The sequence below is a fragment of the Tachysurus fulvidraco genome, chromosome 1 (genome assembly GCF_022655615.1).
Source record: "Tachysurus fulvidraco isolate hzauxx_2018 chromosome 1, HZAU_PFXX_2.0, whole genome shotgun sequence".
Lineage (NCBI taxonomy): Eukaryota > Metazoa > Chordata > Actinopteri > Siluriformes > Bagridae > Tachysurus > Tachysurus fulvidraco.
Window position 1 is genome coordinate 44,129,772 of NC_062518.1, and position 22,797 is coordinate 44,152,568.

The 22,797-nt window shown below is 39.4% G+C and overlaps 1 protein-coding gene across 1 annotated transcript in view; it reads left to right on the forward strand.

Annotated features, from left to right (window-relative positions):
- Positions 1-22,797, forward strand: part of adcy1b (adenylate cyclase 1b) — a 78,879-nt gene that overhangs the window by 29,891 nt on the left and 26,191 nt on the right. Inside the window, exons 4-5 of the mRNA XM_027177064.2 lie at positions 856-967; positions 19,194-19,321. Of these exons, the coding sequence (XP_027032865.1) occupies positions 856-967; positions 19,194-19,321 (240 nt within the window). The remainder of the gene's footprint in view (positions 1-855; positions 968-19,193; positions 19,322-22,797) is intronic.

Sequence of the window (22,797 nt, forward strand, 5' to 3'; positions counted from 1 at the left end):
AACGATGTGTAAAAAAACTTCCTGAGCTCCGAGCAGAAAGTAAAGCAGTAAAGAATGAAGTGAGCAGATGTGATATCTGGCCCATGAGTGAAAACATGATTAGTAGCTAGTGTGGTTTAAATCAGTGTATATTGTAAAGAGTGTGCATGGACTCTGTCTGGTGTAGCTATGACAGCATCATAAAAATAGAGATCCAAGAGGTATCAGGGGCAGGTGGGGACTCTGAGACATCAAACAAGAGATTGGGAGCATCACAAATGCTTAAATAATATAAACATGAACCTACAAGTACAATGGTAAAGTGAATCAACATTTTCCCCAGTTTTTTTATTCTTTTTTAAATGATGGATAGAATTATGCAACAGTAATGCATTCCAGATCTATGTTGCTTGAAAACAAACAAAAAACGCAGCTGTTTTTACCTCTCTTTAAGATTTATAGAAAAAATATGAGGAAGGCGAGTAATAGATGATCCTAAAACACGATTTGGAACATAGTTTAATCGGGCGTTGAGATGTATGAAAGTGTTTAGAGCATTTAGAGAGATTTCAAAGTCAGTGAAGTGACATAAATACGATGGAGGTAAAATAAAACATTTAAATAACGTTCAGTGTTGTGGTAAAATGTCTTTAGGTAAACATTACTGAAATAACCATAGGAAATGATTCCTGCAACAGAGGAAATTATTAGACTACATGCTTCATCACCAGGCGAACCTTCAAATATCAACAAAGCAAATACCGCTGTGTAATCCTATTCCTCAAGATTCAAAATGAAAGCATTGATGCTCTGGAATCTAAAACTCCTTTCTCTTTTCTCACTTTCCTCTCTTTTCTTTTCTCTCGGTCCCTGCAGCATCCTGTTTGCGGACATCGTGGGCTTCACCAGCCTGGCGTCACAGTGCACGGCTCAGGAGTTGGTGAAGCTGCTCAACGAGCTCTTTGGAAAGTTCGACGAGCTCGCCACAGTGAGTCATTACACACCTTGCTCTCACACCATGGCAGCTTAACACCTCGATGGGCGAGAGTGACAGCAGAAGAGATGGTGCCAGAAAAAAGTTTATTAGAGAGTGGGAGAAAGTTCTGCGGAGTTTTGTAAAAAGCCACGCTGTACTAGAAAAGCGATGTTACCAAGGTTTCTTGGTGATGCATCCCAGGTGTCAAAATCCTGTGAAATAATAATAATAATAAACAACAATATAAATAACTTTTTGTACATATACACATATGGTGACCTAGTAAGGTATTGGGGTACCGAATCAACAAAAACCTTCAATGTGCCTTGACATAGATTGTATCTTATGGAAAAAAAAAAATCACATACTTGTCATATCTGGACATTATCTACATAGCAATGTCAGGAAATGTGTGTGATTTGGAGAGATCATGTACTTTGAGTAGAAAAGAGAGCCAAGCATTGTGCTGTGGGTGACCTCAGGGGGCCAATCACAGATTCTTAAGTGACCCCAGGGGGTCAAACATTGATCTCCTTGTAACCCCGGGTGTTTTCTTGTTGCAAATCAGACTGACAAACCACTGATCCCTGTCTGTTACTGAATTCCTTCCAATCCATGGCACCCTGTCAATCCTTCAGGGATGATAATTCAGTTTGTTTACCATGATTGTGTAGAAAAAAACTGAAATGTTAACCATATTAACCACAAAATTACTTGGTGGCAGACTGACGATTCCACAATGACTAGCAATGCCTTCCTGATCCAACATTTATAATTGGAATTCACTGGTAATTAGTGACTCCGTCCAGGGTGTATCCTGTCTTGATGCCCGACTACACCTGAGATAGTTCGGATAAGCGGTAGAATATAAGTGAGTGAGTGAGTGAGTGAGTGAGTGAGTGAGTGAGTGAGTGAGTGGTAATTAGTGCTGATTACTTTTGCCTCACATCACCAAGGTTAGAGGTTGGATTCCCAACTCTGCCCTTCACTCGCATGTCCTACATCTTGTTTCATTGTACTCTGGTTTCCTCCCACAGTCAAAAGACATGTCTTGTAGGTTGATTGGCCTCTCTAAGTTATCTGTAGTGTGTGAATGGGTGTGCAACTGTGTGTGGGTGGATTGGCACCCTGTGCGGGGTGTGACGCCACAATATTAGGGCCACAAAATTTGTGGAAAAGTGTGTTTACAATTCAATTGGTTTCAGGCACTAATTGATGTTCTCTGTCATTTATAATCGGAAGAATTCGGTTGAGTTATTATGTCTTTCAATGATCCTTTCATTGTTTTATTCTCTTGTGATTTGTGGTTTCATTTGACTTTTTTATATGGGGTACAAACTTTTTAGAGGGGTGAAAGGAACTTTAATTTTGATTTCAGGGCACTTCAAAACAGGAAGCCCTGTTTTCCAATCTTTCCATGTGCTTTGGAATCGATTGCTCATCCAGTTCCACGAGCCAACTGGGGATCTTGGTTGTTGGTTGAGCTTTCCTAATGTTCAGCAGTGTGCATTTTGCTTCCTTTATTTTGGACTTTTGGTGTTCCGTGAGTGAGGACGTTCACCGCAGGACGATACATACCTTGCATGGACTGTCTGGCTAAGGTTCTTTGGTCAAGTGTTAATTTTTTCCAGCCTGGTATCAATATATTCTACATGTTAATGTACTCACATTTGTCTTTGTGTTTGGCAAGGCATTTTCTATTATATTCAATAATGCATCGGAAGTCTTCCAAACTTTAAAGTAGCTAAGTAACTGCTGGTATACCAAAGTTGTTTGCTGGGTTTTGTTAGAAGGGTGCCTTGTACCCTGTATACAAGTACCCCTAGACTTCAGGTTCTCCTTGACCCTGTGTAGGATAAGCGGTATAGAAAATGAATGGATAAAATGGATGTATAGATGGCCAGATAATCAATCAAAGCCAGTCTTTGAGGATGCAACGAAAAACAAATAATAAAAAATAAAAATAATAATGATGTAAGCGGGATCTAATTCAGACAGTGATGTATTTTAGCTGTCTACAAATCTTCTGTTGATACATTTTTCCAGAAACCGTTTTACCTGGAAATCAAACATGATTTGGTTATTCCACTGTTAAATATTGTTTGCAATAAATCAGGCATAAATTTCCTTCTTCTCCAACTTCCAGCTTAACTCGATAAGCTAAAGTCTTTGAATATACATCTTTCAATAATTAGATGAGACGGTAAATACTGAAATCCTAATGATTCTCTGAAATAATAACCAATGACATAAATGACATTATTTCAGGCATTTCAGACATTTCCGAGATCATTTCTGGTCATGCTAATTAACTGCACTTGGAACTCTTTCGCTAACCGATCTGATATCAAGTCAAGAAGTCAAGAAGCTTTTATTGTCATTTCAACCATAACGTAGTAATCAAAGCCGATTCATGTGATTCGTGTGTCAGTTGCAATATGCATGAAGCCCACAGCTGTAAATATACGTCATGGAATTGTCTGAGAATAGATTTATATTCAACAGACCACAAACCATGACTTATTTAGGCCGTGTGGACCCAGTGGTGAAATAATTATAAGTCATAAAGGCTTTCCTCATTTGTGTTTTATGAGATAATGATATCTTTACAGTGAAGATCATGCATTTCTTATGCTCGCCTGAAGCGCTTGGTTTTATTCATTGCCTTTTAAATGACACTTGTGTCTCTCATCTGTACGTGAAACACGGGTCTGTGCAAGGAAACCGGAGACAATCTTGACTCACCAGCTGAATGAAGAGGCGTTTATTTCCTGTATAGAGGGCATGTATAGAGAGCATATATAGTTCTTTGCGTAGGCTTCTTCATGTCTACCAGGGCTCGGTGTTACAATCTCGGTGTAACATAGCTCAAATAGAGTCCCTTTTCACACTTCTGGAAATGAAGCATTATATTTAAATAAAAGTTTATCATCCCACTTTAGAGAACAATAAATAAAATAATAAATAACGTCTAAGAAAAGTACACTTCTGGCTCAGTTGGTAGGAACTGTTATAAATACACCCCTTTATCCAGGGGTGGGAATTTTTTGAGGGAATTTCAGTGAATTTGTAGAATTTAATTCAGTTGAAATTGATGAATCCAAATAAACTCAAATTCTGAAAAAAAAAAAAACTATATATCGTCGCTGTCAGGCACAAACCTTGTATCTCCAAATTTTGTCAATTTCATATTTTTTCCACATATCGATGCTATTGGTCAGTCCCCATGTGGGTCTGTTATTTTTACAAGTTATTAACCAATCTAAAGTCTTGAAAATAGCTTAAGTGCAAATCTCATAATTCCATTGGACACTTCTGTCCACCTCTTCCTCACTCTGCGGGAGAGTATGCTTTGCGGCATACTTCTCCTCAAGGAGAGTCGCAACGAATCAACACGTCTTCTGAGGTAAATGTCTTCAAAACACTGGGCACAAAGTAAAAAAAAAATCTTGACCCCCGCTAGTTCTGGTGCTCGACTGAGGACAGGAATTTAGCGCAAGACAATCCACTGCAACGCAAACTAAACCCTGTGCATTGCAGAAAAGGTACAGCATTTTTTTTAATTTACTGGAAAAAAAAAACTGTCATTTTGCTAGATGTATGGCACCACAATGTTTGAAATAAATAATAAGTATGTTAGTAAGTAAATAAATAAAGACATTATAAGGATGAACAAATTTGATTATTGCTATTACATTTTCCAGAAAATAGCCACAAGAAGCAATCGGATGCAAATTATATCGTAGTTTATAAACAATCCACATTAGCAGACAAGCCCATGGTCATTGAGCAATAAGCATAGGTCAAATATCAAGCAAACAGAATCAAAATGGAGGACAAAAGCATAAAGCTTAAAAAAAAAAGACAGAAAGAATGAAAACTATACTCAGAAATGTACACAGGACTGGCAAAACCTCACAGGCAATGAAGGAACTTCTATAAATACAGACAATTTTTTTAAAAAGGTGAGTGAGGCCAAGACCAAGGCTTGGATTGTAGATTCATCATAGCTCAATGAATGAATAATAAACAGTGCTTTGGGGCATGGTGGCTTAGTGGTTAGGATGTTTGCCTCACATCTCAGGGTTTGGGGGTTGGATCCACCCCCCCTATTCTTCTTCTTCTTCTTCTTCTTCTTCTTCTTCTTCTTCTTCTTCTTCTTCTTCTTCTTCTTCTTCTTTATGGGTTTCCTCAGGGTTCTCCAGTTTCCTCCACCAGTCTGTAGACATGTTATAGTCTGATTTGTATCTGAAATGAGATAAAACCCTGTCCAGCATGTCCCCCACCTTGTGTCCTGAGTCCCCTATGATAGATTACAGATTCCCTGTGACCTTGTGCAGGATACATTCTACAGAAAATGAATAAAAAACAAACAAACAAACAACAACAAAAAAACACATGAATAAAAGCTGACTGTCTGAATTACTACAATTCAACAATGCAACCAGTCACATTTGAATTTAAACTTTCTCAATCCTATGCATATTGGGTATGACACAGTAAAGCAGCAAATCCAAACGATGATTCCTTGGATCAGTCCTATTGCATACGTGGTCCATTGTTCCATAAGTTTAATGCAGAAACAAGGAATAAAATAACAGATTGATGATGTCTTTGTTGACTTTATGTAGCTAGTACAGGTAGATTGCTTTACTAATCTGCTAGTATGAAGCCTGGCGCACAATGCACATTATTACCTTTTGTTTACTTAACTTATTTCCAGTAGACGATACATTTAGGCTACAGCTGTTTCGCAATAGGATTAAAAACAAATGCCCTCAAGTGCCATCTGTAGTCATTACATTTGCAGAAAAAACAATAACACTTAAGCGGCTTGTCACTTGTTAGCGTGAACCTTGGGGTACAATAAGCACATTAATATAAACCTGTGAAATTATTCTCAGAAAATGAAAAAAAATTAACACCCACCGACCAATCAGATTTGAGAATTCGCACAATCCGGCATAGCAGAATGCAGGGTAGTTGTCAGAAAGCCTGCACTAAGAAAAAAATACTCTTAAACCCATGTCTCCAGATAGATCTAATGAGACAAAGAGACACTAAGCACATCTAATTGTATTTAGTCTTTTTTAGTGAACAGTGTTGGGGCTTAACCAGTGACACCATATTAATGGAATTGTTTTTCTACAGTGTGTGCAGCAAAGCGGTGGATTACAAGTGCTTTAGTCAGAGCTGTAGCCATGCTGATAATAATATAATTAATCTGGCTTCAGTCCAAGGATGATGATGACAAGATCAGTACAGCGTTCAGTAATCTGAGCTGCGCAAAAGTGCTTGTGGTTTAAGTGCCCAAGTGAATTGGGCTTGTTTCGGTCCAAGGGGCAAAATGTTGGATAAAATACCAATTCTCGAGGATATGAATCTTTTCCTTTATGGGTAGTAGTTGCTTAGCAATGTGTGTTCCCCAAGCTAAAAGCTGACAAAGTTTGCTCTAGTAACCTAATCAATGTAAAATGAGATCATATCAAATGCACAGCCAGCACCTCCAATCTGAAGCTGTGGAATATTTGATCTCTTACATAAAAAAGCACTTACTGTAAATGAAACTATGTGTAATAAATGTAATGTTCTAAATGTGCTTTAATGTACCAGTAGACACCCCTGAATGAGGCTAGACCTCATGGCTACACCAAGGTTGTGTAAATGGGAAACACCCAATTGTATAAATTGTTTCTGTATGCTGTAGCATTACAGTTTTCCTTGACTGGTACTAATACGTTATTGCTTTATAATGCCATATATACAAAGCAAGTTCTATGAAGACTTAGTTTGCTAAAGTTGGTGTGAAGTTCATGCCCACAGCCCTGACACCCCACACCACTGAACACCTTTGGGACAAATTGGAATGCAGACTGTGGCTCAGGCCTCCTTGACCGACAACAGTGCCTGACCTCACTAATGCTCTTATGGCTGAATGAATACAAATCCCTACATACACACTCCAAAATCTAGTGGAACGCCTTCCGAGAAGAGTGGAGGATTTTACAACAGCCAAGTGGGAAAAAATCTGCTATTGGGAAAATGCACTTTTTACAGTCTGGTGTCTACAATCTTTTAAGAATACTACAGAAATTCAGTATAAATGGTAATAAATACTGGATACATATTTCTTCTGTAGGACCCAGTGTGTTTTGTGACATTCAAATTCTTTCTGCAATGGACAAACAAAGCACACATACTGTAAGTAAATTGCCAATGATCACACACAGCTAACCTTTCTTTTTTTTTGCTAAGATCCTTGGTTGTTGCTCAGCAGCTGAGCTCATATTTGCATATGATTCACAGACATTAAATCGTTCAGTCTGGATTTAGGTCACATCACAGTACTTAAATGGCATTGACTAAAGTAGTAAATGACCTACTATTTGCCTGACATGAGGTTTGTGCATCCTTGCTGAGATTGTGCTGTTGTAACTATGTGCAGATTTTGATATCATCGATCACAAGTATCTTACAGTATATAGAAACTATATATTTTTTGTTTTGAAGAATAAGAGCTCTTTCCTGGCTTAGGTCTTATATGCATGATCATTACAAGTGCACAAAAGTAGTCTGGTGTTCCACAAGTCACTGTTCTAGGGACATTTCTTCTTAACCTATATGTGCTAGGTCCAGACGTGCCACAGACATCTAGAAGAATTTGGAAAGTCTTGATGGCCATCATTTGCAGACCTTAGTATATTTATTGACTATAGTCTATCATATGAAGCACATATACAGTAGATAACATTAAGAGAACAAACACTTCCATCTTAGAAACAGTGTTTATCCTAGCTTAGCTTATCTGTAGGAAAACTTTGAATGATTATCATCTTCAACTTCTGGTTCAATCACAAAGAGCAACTTCTTTGTAGAGTAACAAACTCTAAAGTAGGGGGCTGATGGTTTTCCTTCAAACCCTCTGGCGACGGAACAGCAGTCTAATCTATTCACCTTCTTTCTTGTGATCAATCTAGTTTGTTGATAGTACAGTGGAAAGACACTGATGTCCCAGGGTGTCCTTATGCCTGTTACCTTCTGGCTTTATCCTTTAATTATTCTGTCATAACTAGACCTGCCGGAGTCCCGGCTTACCCTCTGATCACAGTATACGCCCTTATTAATGCCTAGTGCAGCCCCGATTCTACCTAGCCACCTGTTCTCACTTTCTGTCAAGCTGTATATACACTCCTGCTGCTTGATGAGATATTGGTTTCTGTGACACTATGTCTTCTACAGTACTACTTGCTGAATCATTCTGATCGACCCTGATTGCTCTTCTTGGTTCTTTATCTCTGAGATATCTGCACTTTTTATTTACCTTCTTGCTGCTTTAGAAAATCTTACCTAGATACCATAGAGACTTGGACTTTCCAACAACTGCTGTGTCTATGACTCACATGTCCTGCTGAGGTGGATAAAATTACCTGCATATGGTAGAGAGTTGCACTTCCTAACAACTGTGCTGTGATTATAATAAACTGTCCTGTGGTTATCCCAGGAGTCCTATTCACAGTATGCTCATGCTGAACGTTTCATGCCGAATGTGTTCTTTTAACACATTTCGTACTGGTTCCTGTCTTTATATGTCTTCATATATTATAATAGTTTATAATTATAATATATAACCTTTATCCATGTCACCCAGAAGAGGTAGGCTTTTGTGTTGAATCTGGCTAAATAGAAGACCTATGGCTTTACATCTGGATTTCTGTAAAGCTACTTTTTCTATGGTTAATAGTGGCATATAAATAAAACAGAATTGAGATTTGAAAAGGTTTTGGATTTGAAACACTCAGGGAGGCATACTGGAAAGGTTTGAGTTCAGGCCCTAGAATTACCAGAGTCTTGGTTTTGACCTTCAACTACTCCAGGGGTTGATCCTGCACTATACCTGTCCATCAGGTAATAAATAAAGGGAAAACCTCAAACAACAAACCAAAAAGACACATTGTTTGAAACATTGAATAGAAACAAGTAACTGATGCAGATGACATTGCAATGTGATCTCCAAATGCAGTGGAATGCAATATTGAGAAAACCGAGTAACAAAAAAAACCAGACAAACACGACTATAATCGGTCAAAGACAAGTACAAGTGATCTGACGGTCTCTTCATTTCTAGCCCAGTTAAAGCCTTAAAGTGCCTCATACTGCATATAGTTGACCTGTGGTAATTCTGGGCTGACTACTCTCCTATGAGTTCTTAAATGTGTCAGCCCCAGTTTCTAAAACAGAAACTGACCAGCACTCTGCACCTGAACACATTTTGAATATAATTAGATATAAAGCTTTTCTAGGCTTGTACCTTTTTCAGCTTCCTTCACATTTCTTCTATATTGTATATCCTTGAAATCCTTGCCTTTTTTGCCGATGCCTTTTTGTCTGTCCCACTGGGGGATTTCAGAAGTAAAATACTGTAGAAAGTTTATTAAAAGTATAAAGTACACTTTATTTTTGCTTGTGATACTTCAATATATTTCATCATCATCTTCCAACTGTCCCATTTTGGGTCACCTATTTGATTCTTTTTTTTTTTTTTCAGATGCCCTTCCATTCATTACCCTCCCCAATTTCTCTACATAATTTGGTAGATGCCCTTTTCTAAAGTGACTTAAATAGTGTCAATTATTGTGTTTTTATACAGTACATGTGAGTAGGTGAGAAGTAAAGGCCTTGCTTACGATCTCATCAGAGGCAAAAAAAACTACCACTCCATCCAATTTCTGAAGTATCTCAATGGCTTTGATTAGTTTCCTGGACAGGGAAGGTAAGTACACCAAAGCCTTACCAATAGTCCTCCAGGGACTATGTGACACCATAAATATATATATATATATATATATATATATATATATATATATATATATATATATATAAATATATAAATATATAGTAAATTTTTTTCTGCGTAAAGAATCAGAAAAAAGATGAGAAGATCTTGAAGTTTCACTGGACTTTCTCAAGGCGTACATTATGCAGGGAGTAACCAAGTTAGCTAGTAATCTAGTTAGTATTGTTTTCTGTCTGGATTTCTCTAGACAAACTTGTGTGTCCAGTCAGTCACACATGGCTGGTGAGAGGGTGGAAAAGTGTGTGGGCAAGATGCAGGCCACCTGGTTGATGAGGACATGCTCGAGAAAGTGTGCCAGGAACACACGGTCCTCCTAATCACATCTTCATCTCTGCCAAGCAAAGCCCACTCTCATTCTCACACACTCTCTTTTTCCCAGCCCTCATCTTTTGCTTTGTCTTTCTTTGTCATCATTATTTTTCTATGTGTCACTGCCTTGATCCTGTTCTACTTTTTTTTTAATCTCTCTTTTGATTGTCATTCTTATATTATAATCACTTCTTAATCTTTCTTTGGATGTTTCTGTATTTGTGTTGGGTTTCTCACATATGCACATTATTAATATTTTTTATTAATATTTTTTGTCTTTTTACATTTACATTTACAGCATTTGGCAGACGCCCTTATCCAGAGCGACGTACATAAGTGCTTAAATCTCTAACATTGGATACATTAATGCTGGCTCACTAGGTTACATACTTAAGATACCATGAGTTTAAAACATTTGTTCAAAGTTACAATAAAAAAGTGTCAAAGGTTGTTTTTTTTTCTTTTATATGCAAAAGATAAGGAAAGAAGTGTTAGTTGAAGTGTTTCCTGAATAAGTAGGTCTTCAACCGCCACTTGAAAATAGCCAGTGACTCAGCTGTCCGGACCTCTAGGGGAAGTTCATTCCACCACCTTGGTGCCAGAACAGAGAAGAGTTTTGTAGTGTACTTGCCTCTTACCCTGAGAGATGGTGGAACCAGTCGAGCAGTGCTGGTAGATCGGAGGGTGCGGGGTGCAGTGCGAGGAATGATGAGGGCTTTGAGGTAAGAGGGAGCTGGTCCATTTTTGGCTTTGTAGGCCAGCATCAGGGTTTTGAATCTGATGCATGCAGCTACCGGAAGCCAGTGGAGGGATCGCAGCAGTGTGGTGGTATGCGAGAACTTTGGCAGGTTGAAAACAAGCCGGGCAGCTGCATTTTGGATCATTTGCAGATAACAGATTGCGTTTCAGTCTAGAAATGACAAGAGACTAAACAAGTACCTGAGCAGACTGTGTGGACAAAAATGGCCGAATACTTCTAATGTTGTAGAGAAGAAACCGACATGAGCGTCACATTAGCAACATGAGAGGAAAAGGACAGTTGATTGGCCATGGTTACCCCAAGGTTGTGAGCTGTGGCTGAAGGGGAGATTAGATCGTTGTGCAAGGATATAGCAAGATCATGACCTGGGGATGAATCACCTGGGATGAACAGCAGTTGAGTTTTGCTAGGATTGAGCTTTAACTGATGAGCATCCATGATGAAATTTCTGCCAGACATGCTGAGATGCGGTCAGAAGCTGTGGCATCTGAGGGTTTTTGTTATTACCCAATCTATGTCCCCTGTGTCATTCCAGAACAGTTATACCTCGTGTCATTAACCAATTTGCCAGTTGTGTTATTACCAGATTCCATCCACAGTGCAGCAAACCTCTCAAGACCTCCTCCCCTTAATCACACTCATTGTAAATAGTTCCATAACATGTTTTCATGTATTGACGTATTCACTGATAGAGAGTTCAAAGCACTTTTGTATATCGCTCTCTTCCAAGTGCCATAAATGTAAATAACATCTGGTCCTAGACTAACTGCCTTTAAGGCTGCAAAGTCATGGGCATCATTGAACTCCTCACTTTAATTAGCTGTATCTTTTCTCAGCCAAAATAATGCTTGCTTCAAGGTGGCACACTCCACAGAAACTTGTTGTGGTTGTTCAGCTCCATCAGATAATAAATCAGAGTCACAAAGACTCTCTTGCTCATCTTTAAGCTCAGGCCTAGGGTGGAAAGGGTGGATTGCTTTCTGACTGGTGTTTGTCATAAAAGTGACAGAAAAAAATCTTTATTCCTCCATGCAGACCCATCACTGGAGTCCCACAAGGCTCTGTGCTAGATCTACTTCTGTTCCATTTTTTTTTTTTTAGCTCCTCACATTTTTATAGATATAAGTATGCATTGTTACACGGCTTTCATAGCATTGCTATGCTGATGACACTCATTTTCTCCATGGAGCAAAAGGCTCTGGATTGTTGATCAGGAGGTCAGAGGTTGGAACTCAACGCTGCCACTATTGGACACTTGAACAAGACCCTTAACCAGGGGCACTCTATCATTTGCTGACCCTATGCTCTGACTCTAATTTCCTAACATGGAGCATGCAAACTAAATAATTCCTCTGTTCTGTAATCTATAAGTGACAGATTAAGACTATTTCTTTCTCACCTATTCTATATTAGACATGCATACACAGTGTTATCCTTCATACTAACACCCCTCTAACAGGGCTGTTGTTTTATGGTATTTCTAGACCCTCTTATAAGTCATGTAAATGTAATTACCAGGTTTAACAAACCCTCAAAAAAGAGTAACCACAAAGCTACTTGTAATCTAGACCAGATATGTGATCAGAGTGATTCAGGAAAGGCGTTACAGACAACAGGAAGTATATTTGTGGGAAAAAAAAAAACAACAACAAAGTGAATCACCAAAGATTAATATTTGGCCAGAGTTAAGGCACGGCAACTTTCTTTAACTTTCCATTGTTGAATTATGAAACACACAGAATCTATCCATTTATCATGTTATCTGAGCTCACGGTAGAGCAGCTGTTGTGCTATTGCATCAGGTCCCAAATGAGGCTTTAGTACTGGAGAAAGTCTCACCATGCATTTCCTAACTTTCACTACATAATGAACAGGACAGAAACTGAAAATCCTGAGAATTCATGTGAAAAATACGGCATTTTCCAATATTGTTTTTCTCCCTATTTTCGAACTGTTTTTTGCCTTAGCAGAGTTGCCTGTTTTTTCTGTCATCATCCAGTTTATATTCTGTCGCTTGCTTTCACACTCTCACTTCCTGAGGTAAACAAATCCCTCAGATGTTTCCCATCTCCACCAAGCTAGTAAGCTGACCTATTTTTGATGTCACTGACATCCACAACCCAAAAATTAGAATCTAGGAGCTTTTTTTCTTCTGGATCTACTGTATCAAGGATGTTCTGGCCCTGGATGCTCAGTAGAATGTTAAACATAAGACATTTTGCTTTGTGTTGTCGTTCCTGATTAGCCATTAAGCATCTACTAGTGCTTGTGCTAATCCTGTTAATGCTGGTATAAATCCAAAGCAGGTGGTGAAAGAACGTTTCCATAGACACCAGAATACAATAAGCATTACATTAATACACTAAATATATCACATTATACATGAAAGTTCAACATTTATGTTGTTCAGAGTAACACTTGGAACAATGAAACAAGTTAGGTCCTGTTATCACATACATCATAGCAGCTATAAATGGTCTAAATAAAGAAAAGAAATATAATGCTGTTTGTTAACAGCGAAACATAATCTCTTTCATACTCAAGTTTTCCTTTGTCTTCAATTCTAACTGGTACAAGTTACTCACACTGGAGACTCCTTCCATAAACGTTGCATAAATGTTACCTTACAGAAATACGATATAAATATCATAAACTGTGTTTTTCTTTGGTAAAAATTACAGCATGTCTCTACTGTCCCCACATCCCTATTGTCCCTACTATCCTCACCACGCTGACAGTTCCTGTTATTCTCAGCATCCCCATCATCTCCATTGTCCCCACCATTCCCAGCAGCCCCAAAGTCCCAACTGTCTTCACCATCCTCACTGTCCTTACTGTCCCCACCATCCCCATGGTTTCCAGCATCCACACCTAGTTGCTAAGGTGTTATACTACCATTCGGGAGGCTGTGAGTTCAAATCCCAGGTCCACCAATCTGCCACGTCTGGGCCCCTTAACCCTCAATGGCTTATTTTTATTAAAATATTAGACAAAATGGAAGTTGCTCTGGATAAGGGTGTCTGTCAAATACCGTAAATGAAATTTCCATCATCTCCAATTTCCCCGCCATACCTAGTGTAAACTTGTGAGATGGCTGTGATGCTGTTTATTTTCTATTTTGTTTATATAGTATAATGTTATGTTAAAATGCATATTCTCTATTATATTGTAAGGCAATTTTGTTTATTTCACCACTGCAAAGTGTTAAATAAAGAACATGAAGCCTAAATGAATTTATTTTGAGAGGTTAATTATCCAATCACATGTAGAGGTAACAGTGCAAGGGGAGGAGTCTAAGTGGATGTACGAGAAACCGAACGCGTGGAGACGAGCGCAAGGTTTTTCTGGAATGTTTGTTTAAAATATATCTTGTTGAAATGGAAATACTTGGTATTTGAGTGAATCTTGATTAATCATTTGGGTCCGAATAGACAGGACAAGGGGATACAGGGAACACTGTTATTAACGTACTAGCAGGGAAACCAAAAGATTAATACTGATTAAAAGTTATATGAGTTGTTGTTGTAGAGTCTCTATTTTTAAGTCTTTTAGAAAAACAGCACTAAACCAGCATCCCCAAGGTCCCCACCATCTCTACAGTATTCACCCTCCCCATGGTTTCCAGCATCCCTATACCATCCTCACTCTCGCTACTGTTCCCATTGTCCACACCATCTCCACCGTCCCCACAATTCCTACCATCCCAAGGTCCCCATCGTCCCAATTATCCCCACCAACAATGTACCTGTAAGATGTTCACAAAATATCATATATTAAGGCTAATACATTGCTCAAAACCTATTATTTGTGGCTGCTTGATAGAAAATTCTGATTAATCACATTAGCATACAATATGCGAGTCGCACGTGCCCCTTAAAGAAGATACAATTTGATGCTAAAGCAACTCGTGTGGACAAAACCTCCAGTAAGTCATCCATATGGACAGATCCGAAGTGTCTCCTTAGGTGTGTGTGTACAGGAGCCCCGTAGATTCTACCACCAGATAAAAGGGACGTCTCAGTTTCCAGATCAATTTTAACCGATGAACTTTCTAAAACTACTGGATGTAGGTGTCATCAGAGCGAGATATTGACCTACATCTGTGCATTTGTGCCTCTTTTGCCTCTCACATACTGTAATGTGTTTGCATGTTGGTCCTGGAGGATTGGCTCAGACAGCAGGGTGTAATTGAGATTAATGGCTGCTTGGTCGTCCGGGACTGTCGAACACTCTCCGAGACTAACGCTTATCTTCTTCTGGTTTGGACATGTTTTGGCTTTTTTTCTTTTTTCTTTTTTTATACATTTACATCTTTTAAAGCAGACTTTTTTTAGTCAGTTAGTGGATATTTAGTTTGCGTTTGAAATCTGTTGTTTCTGCAAAAATGGCAAAATTCTGTATGTATGTGTTTGGAGCCATTTTTCTGAACTACAGGTGAAGTTCTATCAGAAGTTTCTAGAATGATTAATTTATTTTAATTTAAGTATAAACATCATCCTCATCCTCACTGTGGTTAACTTACTGTCTCTTCACCCCACTGATCTATCGGTGTGTTCATCTGGGAAGTCAGAATGTACGAAATCACGTAATACAGCAAGGTTTTACTCAACTTCAAGAAAATGAAATGTGCATCAGGTCAATTGCCTCATGAACCAAACACATTGTAAGTGAAAATAACTGAGATCAGCTTCTGAGACGAGGAACCGTTCAGTTTCAGGATGTTTACTGAATTTACACAGAGTTTAAAGAAAATCCCACTCGAAATTACGACTTTGTATTAGAGTTCAGCTCGTTCATACTAACATTGCTAACATTTATTATAATGATCCAGGCACTGAAATATCTGATTTATTTTCCCAACACACAAGTTGGATTTGTGTCCATTTTGCATCAAAGCCTCTTACACTATGTAACTGTCTTATTTTTCTTATTAGTTTAGCTTTTCTGATGCATGCTTCAGCAACATCTAATCGATCGGTACGACTCCAATGATATGAAAAAAGCTGAAAATCCATGTTGTAAATGTCTTGTCACGGAGACTGAGACTCTGCCTTGTTTTCACTGTAACTAGCCTTGTGCCTTGTTCCGTACCTATTTTAATGACGGTGTACGATTCAAACGTTTCAGTAGTGAGACATGAAAGCTTCAGATCGTACAAACGGCTGGAGTGTGACTAAAGAGAAGACGCACACGCTGCTCATACTCGGTACAGTTCCAGCCTTACAGGATGCCTGCAGCGCTCGAGTGGTTTCCCGCTATAACACACCTGATTCCACTCATCTGTGAGTTCAGACAGGTGTGAGTTTAAAGCAGGGAGGTTCAGCTTGGTATCTGATGCTGTGCTGTCAGTTCTGCTCATATAATGTCAGTGATGTTCACACAGTGACCTGATCGCAGGACCGAACATAAGCTGTGTGTCTTTCTGCACTGCTGTGTGCTGAACATTTAACACTCAGTAACATTCTGTATACGTTGAACACACACACACACACACACACACACACACACACACACACACACACACACACACACACACACACACACACTTTTACCAAATAGGTTCCACTGTTTATCCCCTCAGCTACCGCACAGAGTATTATGGGATGTCATGAGTGCACTGAATCAGACAGAACCAAACAGACAAAACTTCCCAAAATAGCAGAGTGAACATAGTGCTGCTTTTGGATACACAGCTGGTTTGTTCAGTCGTTCCGCTGACAGCCAACACGTCGAATGAAAAGCAGGAGAAGCAGGACAACCATCTGGAACCAAAGAACTTTGGAGATCCTTCAGAAAAATCAGCTCTCTTCAAAAATCAGGAAGTCCTCAGCACTCTGACCAGCCTCCAGCGTGTCGCTCTCTGACCAGCTGCCAGTTCATTCTGAAAGCCGCTTCGAGACAGGAAGTGGAGATCGACGTTCGAGACACATCACACTTCCTCGTAAATGTGAAGGAGCTGAGAGCTGAAACACCAATGAAAGCCTGAAGAGGTTCGGTGGGACCTTCACACCAATGGAAAAGGCTGTTCTCGAGAAATGTAAATAAAGGCGTTGAGTTTGTGATAAAAGGAATTTAAACATCAAAACATTCAAAGCTTTGAAATATTTTACATTCAGTACAAACCTTTTTACAAATCATTTTCTTTTTAGAGCTCGACACTACACCATCAACACCATTAACACTAAACCATCGACACTACACCATCAACACCATTAACACTAAACCATCGACACTACACCATCGACGCTACACTATTGACACCATTGGCACTACACCATCGACACCATTAACACTACACCATCGACACTACACCATTAACACTACACCATCGACGCTATACTATTGACACCATTGACACTACAGCATAGACACTACAGCATGGACACTACACCATAGACACTATTAACACTACACCATCAACACCATTAACACTACACCATCAACACCATTAACACTACACCATCGACACTACACCATTAACACTACAGCACACTGTGTAAATCTTACAGCAAATGTGTTGTAGGGAGCAGCTGATCGGATGCATGAAAAAAACTCAGGTTTGATCGGATCTACGATGCTCATTCAATTTCATGGACAGTTTAACTTGCCCAGCCGCAACACACACACACACACACACACACACACACACACACACACACACACACACACACACACACACACACACACACACACAGAGTTGCGTGAATCGACAACAAAGGCATGTGTGTCAGACAACAGCAAGCATGTTGATGAGATTGTGAGCTCTTGACACTCTAAGACCATGAATGTTTTCTCGCACACACACACACACGCACACACACACACACACACACACACACACACACACACACACACACACACACACACACACACACACACACACACACACACACACACACAATAGCACTGGAAATTAAATGAAGCCATTAACTAACCAGGTTTAGCCTCTGTGTGTGTGTGTGTGTGTGTGTGTGTGTGTGTGTGTGTGTGTGTGTGTGTGTGTGTGTGTGTGTGTGTGTGTGCATGCGTCGTTCTCACTGCCCTTCAATAGCTCAGAACCCGGAGGAATGTGTAGCAGTCAATAACGTTATTGCAGAGGTGTGTTTGGATTTACGATTTTAAAACCTCACTTTATTAAAACCCTCGTAAACCAACTTGAGTGTGTGTGTGTGTGTGGGGGGGGGGTTGTTTGTGAGGTTTTGTGAATCGTTACACATCAGAGAAAACCTTTCAGCAAAGAAACTGTGCACCAACACCACGAGTTGTTTAGGAAATGAATCAAATCTACGGGATGTATGCAAGGAATAAAATACTAAATGTGTCCTGCTGTTGTAGGCAAGACGAATTCCCTGTGAGTCAGAAAGGGGTGGAGTCAACCAAGAAGAGACTCCGCCTCTCCAGATATACAACTGTTACATCATCAAAGATCTTTGAAAGGAAAGAAAAAAGTATTGCTTTGCTTTACTCTAAAGGGAAACCAAATCATGTCAGTAAACAGATTGTTGAAAAAGTAAATGCCCCCCACGGCTAAGTAGAGCCTCCTGTATTTTCCTTTAATTTGTCACTCAGCTATAAGTCTGACATGAAGAAATAAAGAACATAAGGAAATTAGGAGCTGACTAGTCTTATCCTACGTCACTTCGCTCAGGGGTTACTGAGTGTTTAATTTCTCTGGCCACAAACTTCCGAATCCGATCAGCTTTCGAGAGCAAGTTTGTGTCAATAAATAGAAACCAAATGATACAAACAAGCAAAAGAATAAACAAGCAAAGAAAGATTATTTATGTTTGAAGCAAAGGATATAAATAAGCAAGAAATAAAGAAAGACACAAATAAACAGACAAAGAAATGAATAAGTATTTATTTTGAAGCATATGTTATAAATACATATAAGCAAATACATAAAAAAACAAACAGACGAGTTAATAAAATAAAAAATAAAATAATGATATAAATAAAAATAAAATAATGATATAAATAAATACTCAAACAAACAAATAGATAAATAAATATTTATGTATAAAGAATATATTATCAATTAGTCAATCCACTATTTTCTGAGAGGCTACATTAAATAAATAAATAAATAAATAAATAAATAAATAAATAAATAAATAAATAAATAAATAATCTGGAGCCAAATAAATACCTTTTACAACACTGAAATTTTTATTCCTCTTCATTTTGTCATAATTTATACATGAAACGTTTAATAAAGTAGTTACAATTTCAGGATGTTGTGATGAGGTAAACATTGTATAAAATGAAGCACAAGACCATTAATCCTTTTCTCTGGCCCCGTGTGTGATGGACAGGAGAACCACTGCAGGCGCATTAAGATTCTGGGTGACTGCTACTACTGTGTGTCAGGACTGACGCAGCCCAAAACTGACCACGCTCACTGCTGCGTGGAGATGGGGCTCGATATGATCGACACCATAACGTGAGTTGATGTTCCTTTGCTTTATTCCTTAACTGACTGCTCTCTCTCTCTCACACACACACACACACACACACACACACACACACACACACACACACACACACACACACACACACACACACACACACATACTACTTCATATACACTTTCCAGTGGGCTGAGTATTAAAGAGGAGGAGGAACTGGAGGATTTTAAGAAAGATTTGGATGAGGAAAACGACTGTATGGATATTTTCATAAGTGGTCGTGGCTAATACGTAATAAAGCTTCATATTAATACTAAGCAGCTGATTGGCAGGTAGAAACTGCAGTAAGGAGTGTGTGTGTGTGTGTGTGTGTGTGTGTGTGTGTGTGTGTGTGTGTGTGTGTGTGTGTGTGTGTGTGTGTGTGTGACCAACAGTATCTACATCAGTAATTTCACATCCATCAATTTATTGCTCTCCTTTTCTTTCCTATTATAACCCACTGGGTTTGTGCAACTTGACAGCCAATCAGATTCCTTGAATCATCATTCCAGAGGGAGATTTGGCTTTTTTGCGTGTATCTGCATCACATCAAACGAGATGAAGGAGAAGCCGTGTGCTCCATGTTAGCAGAAACTTACATCCTTATCAACTCCTTGACTCATTTTGATTCGTTCATTCGATTCGATTCACCCGAGTCATTCTGAGGAAACAAAACAATTGCAGATCACAGTAGCAGAAATTTCCTTCATATTTATCAGACCAACACCTTATACATTAAGCATATTTCTTTACTTTGTCTCGTCTGTGGACACACCCACCTCGAGTTTGTGTGTGTATGTGTGTTTATATACATGCATTTATATACACTTACATAAAATATATACGTTTGTGTATATTTGTGTTGAATTTAATTCACTTTGTTTATCTAGCACTTTTAACAACTGACATTGTCTCAAAGCACTCTCTCTCACCCATTTTCTACCGCTTATCCGAACTACTCGGGTCACGGGGAGCCTGTGCCTATCTCAGGCGTCATCGGGCATCGAGGCAGGATACACCCTGGACGGAGTGCCAACCCATCACAGGGCACACACACACTCTCATTCACTCACACACTCACACACTACAGACAATTTTCCAGAGATTCCAATCAACCAACCACGCATGTCTTTGGACCGGGGGAGGAAACCAGTGTACCCGGAGGAAACCCCCGAGGCACAGGGAGAACATGCAAACTCCACATACACAAATCGAACCCCCAACACCCGAGGTGTGAAGCTAACCACTAAGCCACCATGCCCCTGTCTCAAAGCAGCTTTACAGAAATATAGGAACACAATAAAAAAAAATCATCTCTAACATTTATCCCTAATGAGCAGGCCTGAGGAAATGAATTTGAAATGAAAGGGAACAAAATGTTAGCTCCCTCTGTGCCCTCTGAGGACCAAAAGGTCTTGAGAAGTCTTGAGCAGCTACCAGAACCTATTTAAGTTCACTTTCCTCTTGCTGAACGATCTGCTACTTTGTTTTCTCTGCGTGATGAAAAAGTATTAGGGAATCAGTGGGTGAGCAAAGTGTCTTGATCCCTACAGAACGTTTCTGAACTAAGCTGCTGTGTGTGTGTGTGTGTGTGTGTGTGTGTGTGTGTGTGTGTGTGTGTGTGTGTGTGTGGTGTTTGGTGAAGGAAGATCTCATGGTATCTCTTCGCTGTGGTTCCAGAGGGGAATTCAGGAAGGGAACCCGGTCCCTGAACACTGAACACTGAAACTCACAGAGCTTCTGTTTACATTCCATTGTTTTGCATGTTTGCTTAATTCGAATGCTGAGCATGCGAGGGAGGGAAGCTGAGCAGATGGAAATCTCCCATCCTGCTCCGCTTCGCTGCTGAGCGTCCTTTTCTGTCAACAGCCTTCTGCTCCACACTCCGAGGGAGAATTATTCGTTCGTGCATATTTTGCTTTATTATCCTAGCAGTAGTTCGGGTGACTAGAAATAATCATCCTGATTCCCTGAAGTCATTTTGTAAAAAGAATCTGACAGTCATTTCACATTTGTAGAATAGAACTATGTCCCCTCATTGCATAGCTGGAAGCTCAAGCCCCGCCCCTTTCTCATCTCCTTGCTCAGCAACTAAACCCAGATAAATGATACTCTATTTACAGAAACACTTAGAGATTCAAAAAATTTAGAGATTCTTAACATTAATTGACTCAACTGAATCGATTCATCTCGTTCATCTCAGTCCATGAATATTGTTGTAAACTGTACATAAAATCGGTTATATACTATAAACACGATTACAGATTCGGCTCTAACTAGAGCTGCATGTTGACGCCGTTCAGGGTCTTATTTAAACAGATTTATTTAAATGAAGTGTAGTAACGTGTCAACAAAACCGTTCCACACTTGTTTGCCTTTCGTTCATCCAGCTTAAAGTCCCCGGAGATGTGAAATCTCTTCAGACGAGTGCACTCTTCTTTCCCGGAAGCCACACAAATCAGTGCGCATGAAAAAAAAAAAGGGAGAGAGGAGAGACGTATGAGCACTGGAGCGTCTCTGTGGCTTATCTAGCTTTACCATACACACGTGTACGAACACCGGCTCAGAGGGAGGAGGGATACGGAGAGAGGGGATACATCTAACGACTTTTTATACTTCTGTCATTTAGAGCAATTTTCACAGAATGTCTCTTGCATTCCTTACTATTTTTACCCGTGGTTGTAACTCCAGGTATTTTCCTTCTTCTTCTTCTTCAACATCATAACACAATGGAGAAAAATGTCTGCTTAATGGTGATCACTTATAGAAATGAGTCGTGTGTGTGTGTGTGTGTGTGTGTGTGTGTGTGTGTGTGTGTGTGTGTGTGTGTGTGTGTACACACCATTCTACACCATGGTATCCGATTATAAAATTTTACCCCAGTTCCCGTCTTCACCTGCAAACAGATCCTGCTTATCTAAACAGTACAGGTGATGTTTTAACATCTGGATGTTCTCCTGCCACAAGATCTGTAGATAACTGACTCACCTGTGGCCGAGGAAATGTTGATCAGAGATGGAAGTGGTGGATTTTGTATTTAAACTGAATGTTGTGCTTTGTGGATGGTTCATATAACAAACATACAGCATGGTCGATTATATATATACATTATATATACTTTAGATTACTAGACTGATGCTCATAACGATGCGTGGGTGTTTTCCTCTGGGTTCCTCCGGGTTACCTCCAGTACGACATCTGTGGGATTCTAGTGGTTAAGGTGCTGGACTACCAATTGGAAGGGTTGTGAGTTCAATTCCTATGTTCACCAGGCTGATGCTGCAGGGCCTCTAAGCAAGGCCCTTAACCTCTAAGCAAGGCCCTTAAGTCGTTCTGGATAAGGGCGTCTAATAAGTGCTGTAAATGTAAATGGGTTCTATGGTTTCCTCTCCAGTTCAATGATGTGTTGTAGACTCTAGGTTCTCTGTGACCCCATAAGGGATATATGGTACAGAAGATGGACGCATGAATC